We start from the raw sequence: 19,428 nt of genomic DNA on the forward strand, positions 1-19,428 counted from the left end.
GTGCAATATCGGTCGCAAAATCCTTACCACGAAACGTGTCCCCGAGACCTAACAACCAAAAACTAATTCTAACCCAGTTGACGATTCATAACAATTTTATCTTTTATCTCATACCTATCACATATATTATCCTTACGATGATATCTTCTTCTTCTTTTATTTTTTGTTTCTTTAGATATTAAATTTTGGAATACCATAGTCATCAGTATTGATGCTGACCAAAGCACCACGAAGAGAACAAAACGTGAAGAGACTTTATTAAGAGATTTTATTGCCTAGCTGAGTTAAATCTTCTCGATCATCAACCCCCCTTCCCTTCCTTCCTGTAGCAACAAATTAAAGAGATGTTAAGCTGAAAATAATTAATTCCAACGGACGACAAGGTGTGACAATGTTGGATAAAAGATAAAGCCGAGAATGAATCGAGACCTCTTTGTTCTCTTTTGTAATATACCGAGCTTTATATTGACAATTTTCTCTATTTTTTTTTTAAATTATTTATTAAACTTTTATTAATATTATCGATTACTGTAAGTATATATTTATGTTATTTATATGTATATTATGATGAGATTTTATTTAAAGATTAATTTAAATTAAAATTGATAGATAAATTCTATTAAAAGTAATTTGTCAATGATTATTCAAAAACAATATGTTTAGAAAATAATAATTTTTGATTGATTTCATTTAACGTATGATTAAAAACATTTTATTCTACTTGCCAATCCTATTTTATTCATTCGAAGGAAAATGGATTTATTTGAGCGACGTAGAAAATCTTTTATTCTTGAACGGGAATCCTCTTTAGTTAGGTACCTCACACAGGCGTAGTTAGTTAATTAAAAGGTAAAAGCAGCTCGAAGAAGAGCACTCCAAAAGAGAGAGAGATAGATAGAGAGAGAAAGAGGAAGAGGGCTGGAAAGCTGGATTTGTAGCTCGATCGGGGTAAAACCTCCCTTTCACGCTTGGCCGAAATCATTTCGGGGTGGGTTCTGATTCGGCGCTCGTTTGCACCGCTTTATTTGCGATTTCAAAGAACCCCGAAGTAAAGGACGCTTCTGACTGCATACACAATTTTAGGCACGAATTTACATAGAAACTGAATGAGCCAGTGGTATTTAGTAACTTTTTAAAAAGAACCATTGTGATAGTTAAATCAAATTTGATAAATTTCGTGTTAAGAAAAAAGAATAAGAAACAAAAAATAATAAAGCTATCAATGTAAAATCTTTGATCGTTAATCCATCCGAGGAAGGATATATTATCAGGGTATATATTAAAAAATAATCTTTAGTGATGGGATTTTGGGGAAGAAAATGTGCAACGATTCGTAAGGAAGTTTTTTGACGTATTACCGTTAGGAAAGGAAAAAAAAGAAAAAAAAGGTGTGGATATAGGGGAGTAGCGTATTCGAAGAGATAAGATGAAGCGAGGAAAACTGATTTGATAATACGCTAGGATGAGCAACGGACTACCCCCATTCACCCCCTCCCTCCGCCCATATCGAGGAAAAGCACGATCGAGAACGGCTTGACGGTAAAATTCTCGCTTTTTTTTTTTTTTTTTATTTCTTTCTTACTGAGATTCGCCTCCATCCACCTATTCTACAACTCCCATATTTGCGATTTCATATTTTAGGAATTCTACAAAGATGAAGAAAAAGAAATGAAAAGAAACGGAGGGAAAGAAAGAAGAAGAAGAAGAGAAAGATGATAAAGAAACAACACAAGCAAACCCCTTCGAAATCTAAGCATTTACATTTATATTTGCAAAAATGCGATCGTTCGATAGAAAAGAAAAGAAAGAAAAAGAATGGGAATGTAATAGAGGAAGAGAGAGAGAAAAAGGAATAGATTCTCGCCCTTGAAACAGCCAGGCTTTTGTTATGGAATTGCTAATGATGACAAGGGCTCGCCAGGGTTGTGTTGCAATAACAGCTGCTCCCTGCCAATTCGATAGATAGGCGTGGAAAAATATTCCTCGATAACCGCGTTACGACGATAAGAGCTCTTGCTGTGCGTTCCTCGAGAATAATATCGATTCTTTAGGAGAACAACGAGATCATAAAAGCAACGCTTATAAAGAAGAGAGAACCGGCTTTTATTTTTTTCCTCTTCTTCTTCCTTCTTTTCTGTCCAATTATACTTGCTAATATATATAGTTCCATTTCGATAATGTTAATTACTACGAATAATAATTTATTGTCGTTTATTATTCGACATATTTCTATGTTTAGATATAAAAGTATACAAGAATATAATATACATTTTGTTTACAAATGATTTATAAAAATATTAATATTCTCAATAGGACGAGGTTAATTTATCGAAAACTTTAATATTTCTTTTAGTAAAAAACAAAAAAGGAAAGAATTCTTGTAGTAAATAGAATGTTATTTTTTTTTAAATTTGTTGTTATGGATCTTGAAGAAAGGGTTTAATTTTAAAAAACGATCGAGAGAAACGATTTCCAATAGAACGGCGTTATTCAATGATGAAGAGTAAGAAAGGTGCAATGTTTTATCTCCGCGTTTGATTAGCTTTTAGATGCAATGATTTGACGGCGCATGCAAATACACACCCCTTTCGTAAGCTACACAAAAGAACCAGAGATCGAAGGTATTCGGTTAACATTCAGGGATACCCCTGTGAATATTTCATACCGTAGCTTTTTTCCGCACCAACGCACACACGCGGGAACAGGAAAAAGGAGAACGATAAAAAAGGCATTTTGATGGTTGGAAAAAAAATAAAAAAAAATAAAAAAATAAAAATAAAAAATAAGGCCAACCATGCGTATCAGCCGACAGAAACTTTTATGCGTTTTAAATGAATGCGTCGACTTTCTCTACTTCAACCCCCTCGCAGAACGGACTCAAACTTTTACAATTTTCACGGTAATTGTCTACCGTTTTTTCTGCTACACGAGCTAACCGAAGTACCCCTCGCTAGACGAATATATCTTCTTTTATTTTATTTTACATTTTATTTTTTCTTCCTTTTTCGTGGTAATCAAATGCTACAAAACTACAAAATACGGTAGATTGATTAAATTGTATTAATCAGGTTATTTCATTCGTAGCTTCGGGAAATAATTGAAATGAACTCTTCATTACGTTTTACAAAATTCAGCATAATATTCATTTAATTCTTTATTGCAAATGTGTTAAGATCAACGACGATAATTCTATTATGCGACAGAAACAACAATACTTTAACAGTGTAACAACTTATCCACTCTCGTTAATGTATTTAAAAAATCGAGAGCAAATATTTCGTCACGATGATAACGTTCATTTTCGATAGTCTGACATGACAAGAAGTGATATTAACAATTGATCTATCCATTATCATATATAGAATATATCGCAGAGTACATGAAAAGTTGGAAATATTTTATTGACAATGTAGGCACTTCGCATCTTAACGAATCGATCGACGTTCAGAGTAATATGAAGTATTGTTTTTTCGATCGTATATTATTTAAAAAAAGAAATGTGTGTGATTAACAAGCAAAACGTAATTTACTTCATTAATCGTTTCACGTGTATCAGTTATTTTAAGTGCGGAAGACTATTTTGTCTCTTTTTTTCTTTTTCTTTGTGTGTTCTGTTATTTAAAAATATATATAGATATAATATTATAATACACAGATTTAAGACAACATGTATATAAGACGAGAAACAATAAATATTATTTCTTGTACTATAACCATAGTATTACAAGGCACTGAAAACAATTTCGTTCGCGAGGAAGCATTAGACGACATAGAAACATTTTCTGTTAGAGAATAATCTAATATTACATTTTAAAATATAATCTTTCTCAATTGAGTTAGTATTGGTAATATAAATATTTTGGATAATTATTTTACTGATACTTTTTGTTATGTTTTTACTATAATGTTATCAATTCTTTTAATTATTTAATTCTGCAGCGGAGATAATTTGCATAGCAGATTTGTATTGTCGATTCCTGAGTATACGATGAATCACAAATAACTTAATTGAAAACTTGGATAAAAATAAACAGAATATTTCCTGTTTAACAGAATAAAACATGATCACGTTGAATGCGACACAGAACGAATAAAAAATTAGAAACTCTGTATCGTTAAGACGTATGCATCATGATGGATATGTTCAATGAAAAATACTGAGTTACATAAATTTAGCAAATGGTTGCACAAAGAAAAAAAACAAATTATTACAATATTAATTATTGATATTTACAATAATAATCTGAAACTAATCGATAGTTAGGAACTACTCGATACACTACTAATATCATCGTGTCACCCATGATCTCAAGTGGAAGTTCAACGTATTCTATTTGTCAAGCGACACACCGAACGAAATATATCATTTGATTATTTCATAGTAATCAGACTTGACGAAAGTACGTTACCCTGCTAGAAAACATTTTATACAGATAATAACTCTTTGTAAAATATAGTGATAGGTACTTATTAATCTTTGCTTAATATTTATCTTCCTGATCCCTCCTATATTTTAATATAGCTTGCCATATCCTTAACTCGACGCCACCTCTGTAAATACAAACATAAAATTATATTAAACATTTCTATAATTAGATTGGATACTATTAACAATATTATACGATTACCTGAAATTGAGTCTTCGAATATCATCCCTTGTAAAATAATTTAAAACGTCTTCCAAAGTGTATTGCTCGTACATAAACTATAATACAAATATATATAATGAACGATTAGAATTAAATTTAATTATAATCAGTTAATTTTTTAATGTGAAAAATATGAATATAATATTTACTCTATCGATTGATACTTCATCTATTTGAAGATTGTATAACCAATTGATAAGTGCTGCATCTTTGAATGAAGAATTTATAGGATTCGAATTAGCTGTTTGTAATGAATCTGTTTGATCAGTTCCGTTTTTGCAACCAGACATGTTAGAATTATAACTGAACAAAAATAATAATATTAATTTTCTTTTTGAATCATTATAATATTTTATTAAATAAAGAGAAACTATATTTAAAAGTACTCACCCTGATTCTTGTCTTAAGGCTTTTCTATTAATGTTCTCACATAGATGCGTCAATGTATTTATTTGAGCTTTTTGTTCTTCTAAAGCTTCTTGTAATAATATTTGATATGATTTTTGACAATCTAACAATTCTTGCAATAACTTCATGTTTTCCATCTTTAATGTTCCCATTTGATCGTGATATTCTTTCCAATATTTATTGTCAACAGAATCAGCTGTTTTCTGAGATTTTATAGAATTCACTGTTGAAACACCAGATGTAGAACCCTCTTCAGGACCTTGATCACCAGGTTGTACACGCTCCTGTCCTAACAAATTTGCTCCAAGTTCTATAAAATACAATAAAAAAAGTTCGTTTATAATTTATGTTTGTCGAAACATCTTAATAAAAAATAATTACAATTACATTTTATACAAGATATTTTTATAAGTCATTTCATATACTAAGATTGAATTTTAAATATTTAATCTTATGATTTAATTTGAAATGAATGAGAAAATAAAGAATCGCTCACCAGGCGACAATACTGTAATGGCTGCTTGAACGGCATTTCTTACTAAATTATCCAATGCAAACATCCAATGTGGTTTAATGCTGTGCATTCTTAAAACTTCATTCACCGCTGTTTGAAACAAGTAAATAGCTAATTGAAGATGATTAATCGCTGTTGAATCAAAATCTAATTCTTCTTTTAACGTGCGTATAGCTGTTATAATAACTTCTTGATTTTGTTCAGAAATGTAGTCCTTTAATCCGCGCATCAATAATATCAAATGATTCTAAAAATAATTTTGAAATTATTAATTGTAATAAATATTAATCATTATTTCAAAATGTATATTGTAGAATTACCGTGCGCAAAACAGTTTGGCCAACATCCTGATGTATACCTCTCATCCAAACCTCACAAATTTTTGTTTCATCTTGACCAAGAACTCTTGTTAGTGTCATTCGTCTCTGACTATCTTTTTTCAATAGATAAAATCCTTCTTGTTCTTCTCCAGATTTATGTCCTGATTGCCCTATAATTAATCGGATATTTATTTGATTATTTTATTAACAAATTTTAAATGCTATTTATGTAAACATACTCACCTCCTAATTCAACTTCCGGTGATAATAATCCACCAGAAGAACTTCTTCTGGTTATAGAAGCTCCAGTTGTATCGCTTTCATTTGTTTCTATTGATGGTGTATTACCTATTGTGCTAGAAATTGGAAGAAAAAACAATTATATCTATCTGTTAAACTTTATAAAGTACTTCAAGTAATATTTAAAATAATTTGTTAATAAAGAGTAATTTATTTTAGCATACATATATCTATTCTATTGACACAATTTATACTTATTTATACACATAGATTAAAATAAAATTATGGGAACAATTATAATTTATTTTTACCACATATGCCCCTGTTTAAATATTTTACATATAAACAGTTTGATAAAGCAATAATCATTCACCACATGTAAGTTCAGGAATAAAAAGCATCACATAGATTTCTGCAGGAATTGTTTAGGAGAATATTATTATCCATAATTAAAATGCGATATGAGGCAATGAAAGATTTCAAAAAATAATTGTGTATTCATACAATTGTAAATAATGTGAAAACATTTTCATCAAAGTATAAAAGATCTCAACGAAGTTTATAATGTATATATTCACATTATATCAATATTATTCAATAAAGGTATCATACCTGTTAAAAGAAAGAGTTGTAGTTGGCATGCTGATGGGAGACAGAAGGTGAGCTGGACTGCGCTCTCTCAATGGGCTTGACTTGGTTAGCCCTCCACTACATGCAATTCTTAATTATTAAATATTATATATAATAATACCTTTTTGTTAAAACGTTGCACACCACGCGATTCTTAAGGAAATTTCCGTCAGGCAACGCACGTTATTTTGTATTGAAAAAAAAGACAGTTGAACATCAGTAACCATACCCATGACACTGACCTTTTCGTTTAGGCCGCGTCAGTCATCGTCGGTGACTGACGTTCAACTGGTTTTTTTTTCAATATAAAGTAATGCGTGTAGTTTGACGGGGATTTCCTTAAGAATTTGTATGGGACTCAACGTGTTAATTATACAAATACCAATTATAATTATATTTAATATAAGATTGATATATTTGAGAATGTTATTATTAAAAAAAGTAATCATTTTTTAGTCATGTTAATTATATCGCTACTTTACAAAAATAACTAAATAAAAAAATTATAAAATTAAATTTGATAAATATTTTCTCTATATATTTAGAATTTGAATCTATACGTATCTAAAATATTCGCATATATATATTATAATATTACAAGATTATATTACATGTATATAGTGTATGTATTCTTGTGTTGTATCATAAATAGATAATTATATCTCAAAGCTTTTGGGACTATACATAATATTTAAAAGCAGTTATCAATTAACAATATCACAATGATAATGTTGGCATTAAAGCTTCATATATACCGAGTTCAAGCATTAAATGAATGTAAAATGTAATGACTCAGGAATAAAGTGATCTCAAGCTGTAAACAAAATGATATTTTAATCATTTTAAATATCAACTGTACCTGTCATCTGATTGCGATGTTTGCATCGCAGTAGAAGTTATAATATGATTGTTATTTGTTTTGTCGCACTTTCCTAAACGGTCAACTCTATCTGCAGGAACAGATATGCTTCTACTAAAGTCCGGTGGTGCTGCTAATCTACTAGTTTTCTTTTTCCTGTGAATAATAAATATAAAGTGAGTATAGTAATATTAACATTTTAATATATTATGAATAATAATTTAATTAATTTAAAATATAGCATACTCGTTTAAGAAAGGATCTTCTAACAATTCGGCAGCGGTTGCTCTCACATCAGGATTTGGTTCAAAACATCTTAATATAAAACTTTTGGCTCTCTCGGATAATTCAGACGGTATTTCGGGATGTATTTTATAGTATCCAACCTATGAAAATAAACAAGTATTTGGTAATTATTATATTTTTTATACAAAATATCTTTTACTTACTTTGAATACAGCTGCTTGAGGAGAGCCCAATTCGATAAATGGCGGCTTTCCTGTTGCCATTTCAACTATAGTACAGCCCAGAGACCAAATGTCTGCCTAATATCACAATTTATGATAAAATAATTTAATTAATATTTTATATTACATAGAAATGCTAGGATGATCCAGGCACGCGTCGCTATGACTTTGTTATAAAACGTTGATTTAATATAATACTAAAGAAAGCCACAGCAACGCGTGGCCGGAGCATCATAGTATACTACATATATATATATATATATATATATTTTTTTTTTTTCACTTACAGGTGCACCATAACCACGTTGACCTTTGTCGATAACTTCTGGTGCCATGTATTGTAAGGTTCCTGTAAACGTTTCAGCACTTGGACAAAGACCAGCCAAACGTTTAGACATACCAAAGTCTGAGATTTTCACTACACCACTATAAGTATTAACTAACACGTTATCACCTAAAAATTAAAACCCAAAATTTGTGTATGAATAAGATATTAATAATTTTATCAAATATAATATAAATTCAATTTTTTATATGAACCTTTAATATCTCTGTGAACTATTTTCTGATCATGTAAATATTTAAGTCCTTCTAAAATCTGTTTAGTGTAATATGATATTGTTGATTCATTTTCTTTTAATGGACCCCACTTAGATCGTAGTAAGGCTGATAGGCTTCCTAAATAAGAAAAAAATAAATATATAAACATTAATCATTTTTTTTCTCAATTAGAAAAATGTTTTAACACTGACCTCCTGGGACCTGCTCCATAAAAATTTTGAAGTATCCATCCTCGCTCACTGATCCCAAGTATTGAACAATATTCCTATGTCTCAGTTGACTATGTAATTTAATTTCTTCGTGTAAAGGCTGAACATCTCCTAGATTACGTTCCCGAATTTCTTTCACTGCAATTCGCACTTGAGTATTTAAATCACGAGCTGCATACACGACACCATATGTCCCTTTTCCAAGTATTATTCTTTTATTTTGATCATCCAGTTCATACTCAAACTGAAAATATAAATATAAATGTTACATAATAAATTTGTATAGAATTTTAACTTTTAATGTTAATTTTATTAATTATAAAATCACTGACCTTCATACGATCATCGGTCATGTAAGCATCCAAATCTGCAACCATACCTTCTTGATCTCTAGTCATTTCTAAGATCAAGTCATAAAATCTTTGCCTACATTGTACAGATGGCAAATACATTTGGAAATCATCAGAGTTTTGATGAACGTATAAAAAGAGACATCTCTCATCTCTTTTATACAGGCTCACACTTCGGATCATGTTTGCAGTAAACAACCAATCGTGTACTTGCTTGCAGTTATTTTTCATGTTATCCAAGCATAAGTTCCAGATTTGAATGGATTTTTCTTCCGCACCAAGATTGACGTTGACGTAGCTTGGCATTAAAATTTTCGTTGGCTCTAACACCAGAAGCTATAACAGAAAATACAAAAAACAATATCCTTTCAATAAATTAATTTAAAATAAAAAATTCATTAATAAAAATTAATTAATCTAAGGACCTGCACAGAAAAGCATTTTATATTATTCTTACTTTGACCAAAAATGTACAGAAGCAAGCTGGATTCGTAATGCAATACTATAAGCCATAGTCTTCCAAATTGAAAACTGGATCCTTTGTAGAACGATTCCATTTATCAACTTACTGGAAACCGTATACTATCTCCAACTTCCGGTTTTGTGGCTTCCACAAAGTAGTCCATCCAAAAACCAAATATTTGCTCCTCAGGTGAAGCTTCAGCCTCTTCATTTTTTTTTCCGAAACCTATCTATCAAGGATATGTTGCCAATAGTTGACTTCAGGTACCTATAATGAAATTACTTTCATATAGAAAACTTGTCATTTTTGTACAACAATTATTTGATAAACAAAATTATTAAAATATTTATTATACATACCAGTTGGGTGGCTTCAGTTTGAACATGCATTCAGCAGCTTGTATAGCCTTAGAGTAATCTTCTGCTAGCACACTAATCTCGAAAAAAGTTGCGACATCCCAATAGTCTTTTAAACTTGACAGGCTGCCCTTTTTCCCGATTAAGTTATTCAATATCATTCCTATATGTTGTAGTTCTTCGCTCTTCGAAAATTCATTGCCTGCTATAACTAACAGTGTTGCAAGATTTATACCGGCATATTCGTTTGGTTGAACCTAATGGTCAAAAATTGTAATCATGTTGAATACTGTGACGCTTAATGTAATTTATAATTATTTATGCTGTTACATATAATATTCAACAGCCATTGAATTAACTTGAAAAAATAGATTCCTAAAATCAAAGCAACAAACGAAAGTATGAATGCTATAAGCTAAGAAATTGATAATTAATTTGTCTATTTGTATAAATGATAAAGATGCAGATAGTCACAAATACAAAATAATTTTCATAATCAATCAAAGTAATATATAATCAAGGAAAAAGTAAATGATAATAAACTTATACCATACACAAAACATAAGTATAAAAAATAAATAAAAAGCTTACTAAACAATAACTATGCTCAAATACATTTTATCCAATATAATACATGAAATAATAATAATTATTATTATTTTGAATGATTTAAGTTCCACCCACCTTAACTCTCTCATACTTGTTTGTTAAAAATATAATTGATATTTCTAAATATTAAGAATTTATAACAATAGGATAATATTCACATATGTAATCATATGGTACAAGTTCATCATAATTGCATTATTTTATATTGGCTTGATTCCTACAAAGAGTTAGCATTATTATAGCTCTTCACAATATAGATTTCAAAAAGATAATCTATAAACTAGTTTTTTCTTGATCATTTATATGTACCTTAGAAATTATCAATTTCTTTTAGTATTTTTTAAAGACTTTTATCATTTTAATCCTAAAAATCCATCATTTCAAGGCAATACATTGGCTGAAGAACACTATATGTGTCGACATATATATATATATAAATATTACCTCAAAACCTTTTCTATACCAATGAATAGCATTTTTTAAACTTTCTTGATCCGTATGTCTACTTTCAACAAACTTATCCTTATATATCCTTCCACACAAACACAACATGTCTGGTACATGATTTTCTTTTTTTTCTAATGCTTTTTCAATAACTTTCAAAGCTCTTTCCCTATCTCCTTCTTTATTTCGTCTGTTTAATGCAAAAGCATATAAGTAACGAATAGCAGGAGTATTAATATAATTTTTATGCGTAGGTATAGTTTTTAAATCGTCGACCAATTGCACCATCGCATCGTAACCCTAGAACAAATATATTCCATTTATTATTATTTGTTAATTATATTATATTATAAATACAAATTATACCTGGATTTCTCGAAATGAAATGAGTACATTAAGCACCACTTCTCCAGAGAGAACATTGGGATCATCCAAACGTTTACGCATGTTGTTCAAGGCTCTAGAGAGTTCTTCTCCCGAATAAGTTTCACGTGCTTTCCGTAAGTCTGCTAAGAATTTTTCTTTCATGTGAGCTCTAAAAATATCAGACATGATAATTTAAGTTAAATATATCAATTTTATTTAATTGTATAAAAACTTACATTTAAATGATACAAAGTAATACACAAAGACTATTGATTTTAAAATGATAAGTATATACCTTAATAAAGGTTGTGAGAAAGATAAGATAAGAATAAAAAATGGATAGATTTTTTTGTATTATGATCTAATTATTTATGAATGCAAATTATCTTTTGAATCACAGATATATAGAAACAATTTATACTATAAATTATATACTTACTTGGATTGTACTTCAACATCTTGAAATAATTTCTTTAATTTTAATGTAAGGTGTTGTTTTGGATCTATGGATTCTTCACCTGTAATTCTACTAGTTGCTGGACTGGTAGCAACACAAGAACCACACTCGATTACACGATATGACACAAAAGTGTAACTACCACACGACAACTGTAACAATTATTTTACATTATAGTTATTTTATTGATATATTATAGGAAAGTATATTAAAACGTTACTTTGGATTTATTCATGTTTCATTAATGCTCAATTTGTAACTGCCACAATTAAACTTGATTTAATCACTCTGTAAGATATAATTTCTTTTTATATTTAATACAAATGTAATTTAAACAATTGAATTTTAATAATAATTTAACTACACATGTAAATATAAATTACACTTTAGAAGAAAAATATAGAGCAATTTCGATTACCGCGTACTGCTAGCAAGCACAATGGATAACTGCTATATTAAGAGCATGAGCTCATATTTTTCAGTTCCATACATGGTAGAACTACATATTAGGTATGTGGTAAGATTGTCTAAATGTGCAGATTGTATTAAGACGACTTTACTTGATTATTTGTTGATAATATTTTTTAACAAAATTTTTATAATTTCAAAAGTTTTTATATAGTACTATGAATCTTATGAATTCTACTTTAAATATCGGCGATAGTAATTGACAATTATTAATTAACATAAGATAATGATAATATATAAATGAACTATTTAATTATTAACAATTTAACGTGAAAATAATGAAGACCTGAATATAATCCGTTCAACTGTAGATACGAGAATGACGAAGTGTGAAACTTGTGAAGATAATAAGACATATTGCACATGTGCGGCATGCGCGCGAATCATCATCATCATCATCATCATCTCAAATAGCTTTTATCATAATATATATTTTTATCTAAATGTAAGATTTGTACACTTTTTTTTATAAGATTTGTAAACTATTTTTGTTAGTAAATAAATTGATATAATTTTATAATTCATATTTAATAACTTTAATTAGAAAATTGAATAGAAAAAAAATAATATAATTGAAAATCTTAATTAATTTATATAAAAGGCAAAGTAATTTCTAAGAGAATATGATTTAGTAAGAAATATATATAGTTAACTAAATTTCGTAACGTGTGTAATAAGACCTTCACTAATTGCATGATAGAATTGATTTCACAGTACATAACTATTTATTAGACCTTTAATTAAGATCATTGTTTCAGTGTGACTATTATAGTTCTAATAAATGTACAAGGTTATTATACATATTGTAATATATTGTACAAGATACAATATATTACATTTTTTGATCACTATATTTGTTATTGAAATCTACATATCTATGTTAGTGTTTAAAATTTGTAGACATAATTTTTTATGTGGCTAATATAAAATATTTCTTTTTCCATTTCACATTCATTAACAGTTATATATAAGTATTTTTATTGTCTAATGCATACTGATCTACTGCATTATTTGCATCAACTGTGTTTTAAGATGTCATGTAATTTATAATTGATATTACAACATACATACCTTGAGTCTAATCGTAGCTTCTGTATCCACATCATTATGAAGTAAGATATTTTCTTTCATACCGAAGCTTTCCCTAACACCCAAATGATAGAATAATGCAGATTGTTGTAATTGAATACTTAAATCAACCACAGCTACATCTGCATTATAAAATGTATCTAATACATTAGTTTCTCCAAAATCAAGCTTTTCAAACTGTAATAAAAAGTAAACTTGCATTATATAATATTGAAAACATATTTATAATAGTTGCATAAGTAAAACTTATTGTGTAATTATTACATAATTCATAATATTATTTTAATTAAACGTACCTGTATATGATGCATATTTGCATTAACTAAAAGACACGCTTGTTTAACTTCTTCCAAGGCTCTTTTTCGTTGTGCAAGATGTTCTGGTTGTTGTAGATCTAATACACATGCTACATCCATCCTAGGTCTCCCTGACACCGTAGTATGGCCAGAGACATCACTCTGTGTTCCAATACTATCTGTACTCGATATACCATCTACTACGCTGACTACAAAAAGATCATATGGATAATATCTTTGAATATTACTATTTGAATAGAATACATTAAAAAATATGTTTATATCAATACCTTGTATATCTGTACCATCTCCACAAGTGGACGGCATGTTGATTTTATACTTGTTATGACTGTCTCTCTGTGAAGGCAGTTTTACTCAAATTTATGATTTGACACTTATCTTGTTGATCGATTTTCTTATACTTTTCTCTGAGTATTAAAATAAAAATACTTCAATTATTTATTGCAATCTATGATAAAGCACACACACACACACACACACACACACATATATATATATATATATAAAATTATATTGTTAATATATTCTAATTTACAAATATAAAATAAATATATGTTTAGACTTTACAAAACTACTCTTACGCATGAATTATTTCTCACAATAAGTATTACAAACTAGCAAATAGTTTATGGTATGAATTATCAAAAGCTGTAAATTATACAAGCAAAAATGTTTGATGACAGTCGCATTTGATTTAAGATAGTCTTAACAATAAATTACTAGGGAAAGCTGTTGAATGAATCTTCAATGATCAAACAACATTAATAAATAAAGTGATATTATTTGTAAAGTGTTAATAAAATATACCTTTTATGGCGTACATTATAAAAAATCTCCGTCCATTTCTTCTAGAACACACAAATCCGGGCTCGAGGTCGTGCACAAGTACAACCTACCGTAAGAAGTTTCCTTTTACTCGCACAGATGGCGCATGCATAGTCCTTTCTATGTCTCTCTCTCTCTCTCTCTCACTCTCTCACTTTCTCACTCACTCACTCACTCACTCACTCACTCACTCACTCACTCACTCACTTACTCTATATATATATATCTCTTTCTCTTTCTCACTTTATTAATTCAAAAATAGAAACACTATAAGAGATACAATGGATTAACAGAAACAAACATTTCCTTTTAATCCTTAGTTAAATTAATCGAAGTAACATCTCAACAATTTTTTTTTTAATTTATTCAATGTTTCATTAACTATATATTTTTAATTTCTTTTTATATTTAAATAACTGAGAGTTAAAGAAAAAATAAAAGATAATCAAAAATAAGTTGGAAAAAAATTTCAAGCCAGTTAAGAAGTATTTATCGATCATTGCCTTTATTGAATGAAATGAGTTTTCAATGAGTGCAAGAGATGCAGAGAAAGTCTTCGAAGTTATTATTAGGATAGCATAAATTAGATAGATGGCTGAAGACTCTATACGTTCCTTCATACGCAACGAAAGATCTCGAATGAAAACAGTGATTATTTCTCTTCTCCGTTGTCGTTATAAAACATTTTTGTCGATTGAGCAGAGACAATGGGGGAACAGGAGAACATGCTAATTGCTAAGTTTACATTTCAATGACACACAAAGAAAGGAAGCTTATGAACATATATATTTAATATATATGTTATTCTCAAAATGCACTCTATGAATCTGCATTGTATTTTATTCATTAGAAAATTATCTGGGTTATATAGAATTAATTAAACGTTTTCAAATTAGATATTGTACATTTTATGGATTATATTATTATAGTATATATTATGATATTCTCCATTATGTTACAATTTTTAATTACATAGTTGTCTAAATAATTGATCAACGTTCTTGAAATTGTTTTCTGTTAAAATTTGGTCATATATTTTTTATTCATAAGTGGGTCTTCATTTGCAACAATTATCACATGGTTAAATCCAAGCAATTGGAATTGGTGTTACGGTGTAATAATTTATTTTTAATATTAGATCCATCAGTAAGCAATATTGACATTTTTAGTACAAAATACTGAATGTAGTATATTGTTTATTTAGATATAAAAAAAGAATATAAAGCATTGTCGAGATAATTAGCTGTGTTTGTTTAATATACTATTTAGTTGTGAAAGTTAATATATAAAAAGAAATCTTAATTCGTTGTACATATATATGTAATTAATTAAATGATTATAGTATATAATATATAGACTTTTATATATCTTATTTTCTATTATATATTATGTTCACACACATGATTTAAAAATTCTCATTGTTATTCGCACGTTGAAATTTCTGTTTCAAATTTTAAATCAGTACCTTCTAAATGTTTCTCCATCCAATTATCGAATTTTTTACTTAAATTTTCTGACATATAATTTTTCCAGTCCCCAACTTTGCCTTTCCTTATAAATTTTGCATTAGGATCATTTTCATCAGCACTTCTCAGTTTTAATAATTGTTCTAAATTTAGAGCAGGATTTGCTGCCATTCTAGTAAATTCCAAATGTTCGCTAAGCTTAATAATTTGGTCTTTTGTTATTGTTTTGTCAAGAAATTTTGCTGTTTTTTTAATTATTTTAACTTGATCCTAAAAAAATGCAATCATCGTTAGAAACAGATAAAACAATCTTATAAGTATTTTCATATAAAAACCTTCTTCAGATCTTCATATTTTAAAAACAGAATATTATCTTGTTTTCTGACATTCCAAAAAGGAAGTACATGATTCCAAAATGGCCCCATTGGTGCTTAAACACAAATTATCAACAAAATTATTATTAGTTACTATATATATATATACGTTCTATAATACTTAAAACTTAATTGCAAAATCAATACCATTCTCGCTTATAAATAATTCCGCAAAATTTTCGAAACTGCCTTTTATATTATGAAAAGTTTTACAATAGTGATAAAAACTCACGCAAGTATCTTTAGGATTTCTGGCAATGTATATAATCTGAAATATAATAAATGTGTATAAGCATTTTTTAGTACACAAAAATAATTAAGTATATGTACATACTTTGGGCTTTTTTAAATGAATATCTGTAGGTAATAAATCCCATGGTAAATGTGTTTTAATGTAACGAGGTTTCGGGGCATTTATAACATTTTCCACTGAGTCACCTAACTTTGAAAACCAATCTACAAAATCTCCTGTTACTACAAGGGCGGATCCTCTGAAACATATAATTTAATAAATTTTGTTGTAATTAAATTATTAACATTTTATTAAAATCCTTACTCGAGTAATGGATTACGAATCATCAGAAGAGTTTTTGAGGCTTCATAATCGAAATTACTTCCGATACACCATGCCATTTCTTGTACCCAATTACTACCTGTATAATTAAAATATTCTCATTAATATTATTTTAAAATAATTTTATTATTTATCATTTCTCTTTTAAATAGTTTAATTAAACTTACCAGTTCGTGGATGAGATACTATCCATACGTCATTTTTATATATTTGCATATCTCTTATTTTTTTAGCGAAAAATATATAATTAGGTGGTAATAAACAGGATCCTGGTTCCACTTTAAGAAAGCTTGGTTTTACTCTATACATTTCATCCAGTTTATCAGCAGAATCACCTTCCAATGTTGAAAATGTTATAGATTTTTTATTCACTGTAATCATTTTATTACTTTTAGTCAAATGTTATGTCATTTTAATTATAAGTATAAATAAAATAGAATTTGTTTAATACTTACTTGTTGAAATTCCCGTTAAATGCACTCTGACGTACAGTTAGGAGATACACTGACTAAGTAAGGCCTGTGAAAACGCAATCTATGTCAAACCGGTTTCGAAGTATACTATTATATATAGTTTTACTATTTTCCACTAGCTTTTTGTTGTCGGTTTTTCTAATTTGGACCTCTTTTATTCATCCTACTTTTCTACATTTTTATAAATGTTAAGGTAAGTCTGACAAATAATAACGCAGAGTTATGATAGAAAAATATGATGTAATTTTTATTATAAGAAACAGTGAAAAGAAATGTTGTGATCCCATTCGTACGATAATTATCGTACACGTCACATAATTTGTAGCCTTGTACGATCCAAAATCCAACTTGTACGATAATTTACGATTATTCGATATTTAAATATAATTTTCAATATGTCTTGATTTTGTTTTTGTTACGCGATTCTGTTGCAGCGCACTCTAGCGCACTCAGTTATTTATGTTTCGAAAAGTTTGAAAAATCGGTATTTCAATTTTTTTGATTGGCTACAGTCATTTCATAGCCACATAAATAGGTATACAATAGTCAGATAGTCAGGAAAAAGGACAAAGGGACGAAAAAAGCCTGAAAAAGGAGGAATACAACGAACCAAAGGAACCAAAGACTAAAAAAAAGTATTTAAAATTCTAAAATCTGGAATTTCTGAAAATCTGAAAATCTGAAAATCTGAAAATCTGAAAATCGTATCTGATTTTTCTGTGCGTACGAAAATGGGTATAGCCGGATTAATATGGGAAATCTGCCCCTGTGGCTTTTTTGACTCGCACCTGGGAGATCGATTTGGTGTCGAATAAAAATAATTCACCTCAAATTTTAGCTCTTTTACTCAAACGGTTCTCGAGATTTTCAAAAAAAAACCTGTTTTTTGATTTTATTTTTATTTTTATAGTAAAATTCAAAACTAATCAATGATGATTTTTTTTCTAGTTCTTAGGAGTCCAAGACATGAAAAAAAAGTATGATCATAATATTTAACCGAAAATCCGATTTTTGGCGGACGAAAGAAAATTAAAATCTATTTTTTTTTAGCTTTTTTGGAATATGTTACTCACCAAAACTCGTCAAAAAATGTCTTTTATACTCTTCTACATTCAGGAATTTTCTTGAATTTTTTGAAGTGGTGGAACAATATGAAAAAATTAAAAATTCATTTTTTTCTAAAATCTCAATATATATATATATATATATACTGAAAAAAAATATAAGTTAGTTAAAACTTGAGATTTTAGAAAAAAATGAATTTTTAATTTTTTCATATTGTTCCACCACTTCAAAAAATTCAAGAAAATTCCTGAATGTAGAAGAGTATAAAAGACATTTTTTGACGAGTTTTGGTGAGTAACATATTCCAAAAAAGCTAAAAAAAAATAGATTTTAATTTTCTTTCGTCCGCCAAAAATCGGATTTTCGGTTAAATATTATGATCATACTTTTTTTTCATGTCTTGGACTCCTAAGAACTAGAAAAAAAATCATCATTGATTAGTTTTGAATTTTACTATAAAAATAAAAATAAAATCAAAAAACAGGTTTTTTTTTGAAAATCTCGAGAACCGTTTGAGTAAAAGAGCTAAAATTTGAGGTGAATTATTTTTATTCGACACCAAATCGATCTCCCAGGTGCGAGTCAAAAAAGCCACAGGGGCAGATTTCCCATATTAATCCGGCTATACCCTTTACTGAGAACCCGACAATTTTACGGCACTGTGTCGATCAAACAAGCAAAAGTTTCTGGGATCACTGAATGTACTGCACATCTAGCCCAGAGCTAGATCGGATACAATACAGACTGTAGGCGTACAATCGCCCTGTGCAAAGAGACTCTACGGCCTGTAGGAGAAGTAGGGATAAGGAGTAGGGGAAGTTAGAGTGAGAAGACATAACGTCTTATATATACACTATTCTTAACAATAAAATATA

General features: G+C 28.8%; 2 protein-coding genes and 1 long non-coding RNA gene across 3 annotated transcripts; 1 reads left to right on the top strand and 2 right to left on the bottom strand.

The window, feature by feature from the left end:
* Positions 1-695: 695 nt before the first annotated feature.
* On the top strand, positions 696-4,031 carry LOC149030823 (uncharacterized). The gene is made up of 2 exons (XR_016178337.1): positions 696-1,539; positions 1,642-4,031. It is a non-coding gene; the product is annotated as an uncharacterized LOC149030823 (long non-coding RNA).
* On the bottom strand, positions 3,115-14,717 carry Ask1 (apoptotic signal-regulating kinase 1). Its single transcript, XM_015319364.2, is given in 25 exon segments — positions 3,115-4,551; positions 4,629-4,705; positions 4,799-4,952; positions 5,040-5,367; positions 5,554-5,818; positions 5,892-6,061; positions 6,135-6,247; positions 6,744-6,839; positions 7,621-7,776; positions 7,867-8,006; positions 8,070-8,165; positions 8,375-8,541; positions 8,628-8,765; positions 8,840-9,101; positions 9,190-9,543; positions 9,777-9,887; positions 9,889-9,937; positions 10,030-10,283; positions 11,080-11,379; positions 11,446-11,614; positions 11,885-12,054; positions 13,442-13,636; positions 13,756-13,964; positions 14,046-14,183; positions 14,584-14,717. Coding segments are annotated over 24 exon segments (4,080 nt in total). The 5' UTR covers positions 14,083-14,183; positions 14,584-14,717; the 3' UTR covers positions 3,115-4,481.
* Positions 14,718-15,552: 835 nt separating this feature from the next.
* St2 (Sulfotransferase 2) lies at positions 15,553-18,140 on the bottom strand. The gene is made up of 7 exons (XM_015319345.2): positions 17,471-18,140; positions 17,183-17,386; positions 16,998-17,094; positions 16,776-16,932; positions 16,589-16,709; positions 16,403-16,497; positions 15,553-16,337 (listed from the first exon to the last, which is right to left on the bottom strand). Coding segments are annotated over exons 1-7 (990 nt in total). The 5' UTR covers positions 17,472-18,140; the 3' UTR covers positions 15,553-16,022.
* Positions 18,141-19,428: the final 1,288 nt, after the last annotated feature.

The sequence above is a fragment of the Polistes dominula genome, unplaced genomic scaffold, assembly GCF_049000335.1.
Source record: "Polistes dominula isolate Pdom_NZ unplaced genomic scaffold, Pdom_raw_medaka contig_24, whole genome shotgun sequence".
In the NCBI taxonomy this organism is placed as follows: domain Eukaryota; kingdom Metazoa; phylum Arthropoda; class Insecta; order Hymenoptera; family Vespidae; genus Polistes; species Polistes dominula.

What these genes read in the sequence shown, in the direction of transcription:
- St2 (XM_015319345.2), bottom strand. An exon ending in AGTATCTCATCCACGAACTG is followed by an intron (nt 17,095 to 17,182) that starts GTAAGTTTAATT and finishes TTAATTATACAG; the next exon opens with GTAGTAATTGGGTACAAGAA. An exon ending in ATTCGTAATCCATTACTCGA is followed by an intron (nt 16,933 to 16,997) that starts GTAAGGATTTTA and finishes TATATGTTTCAG; the next exon opens with AGGATCCGCCCTTGTAGTAA.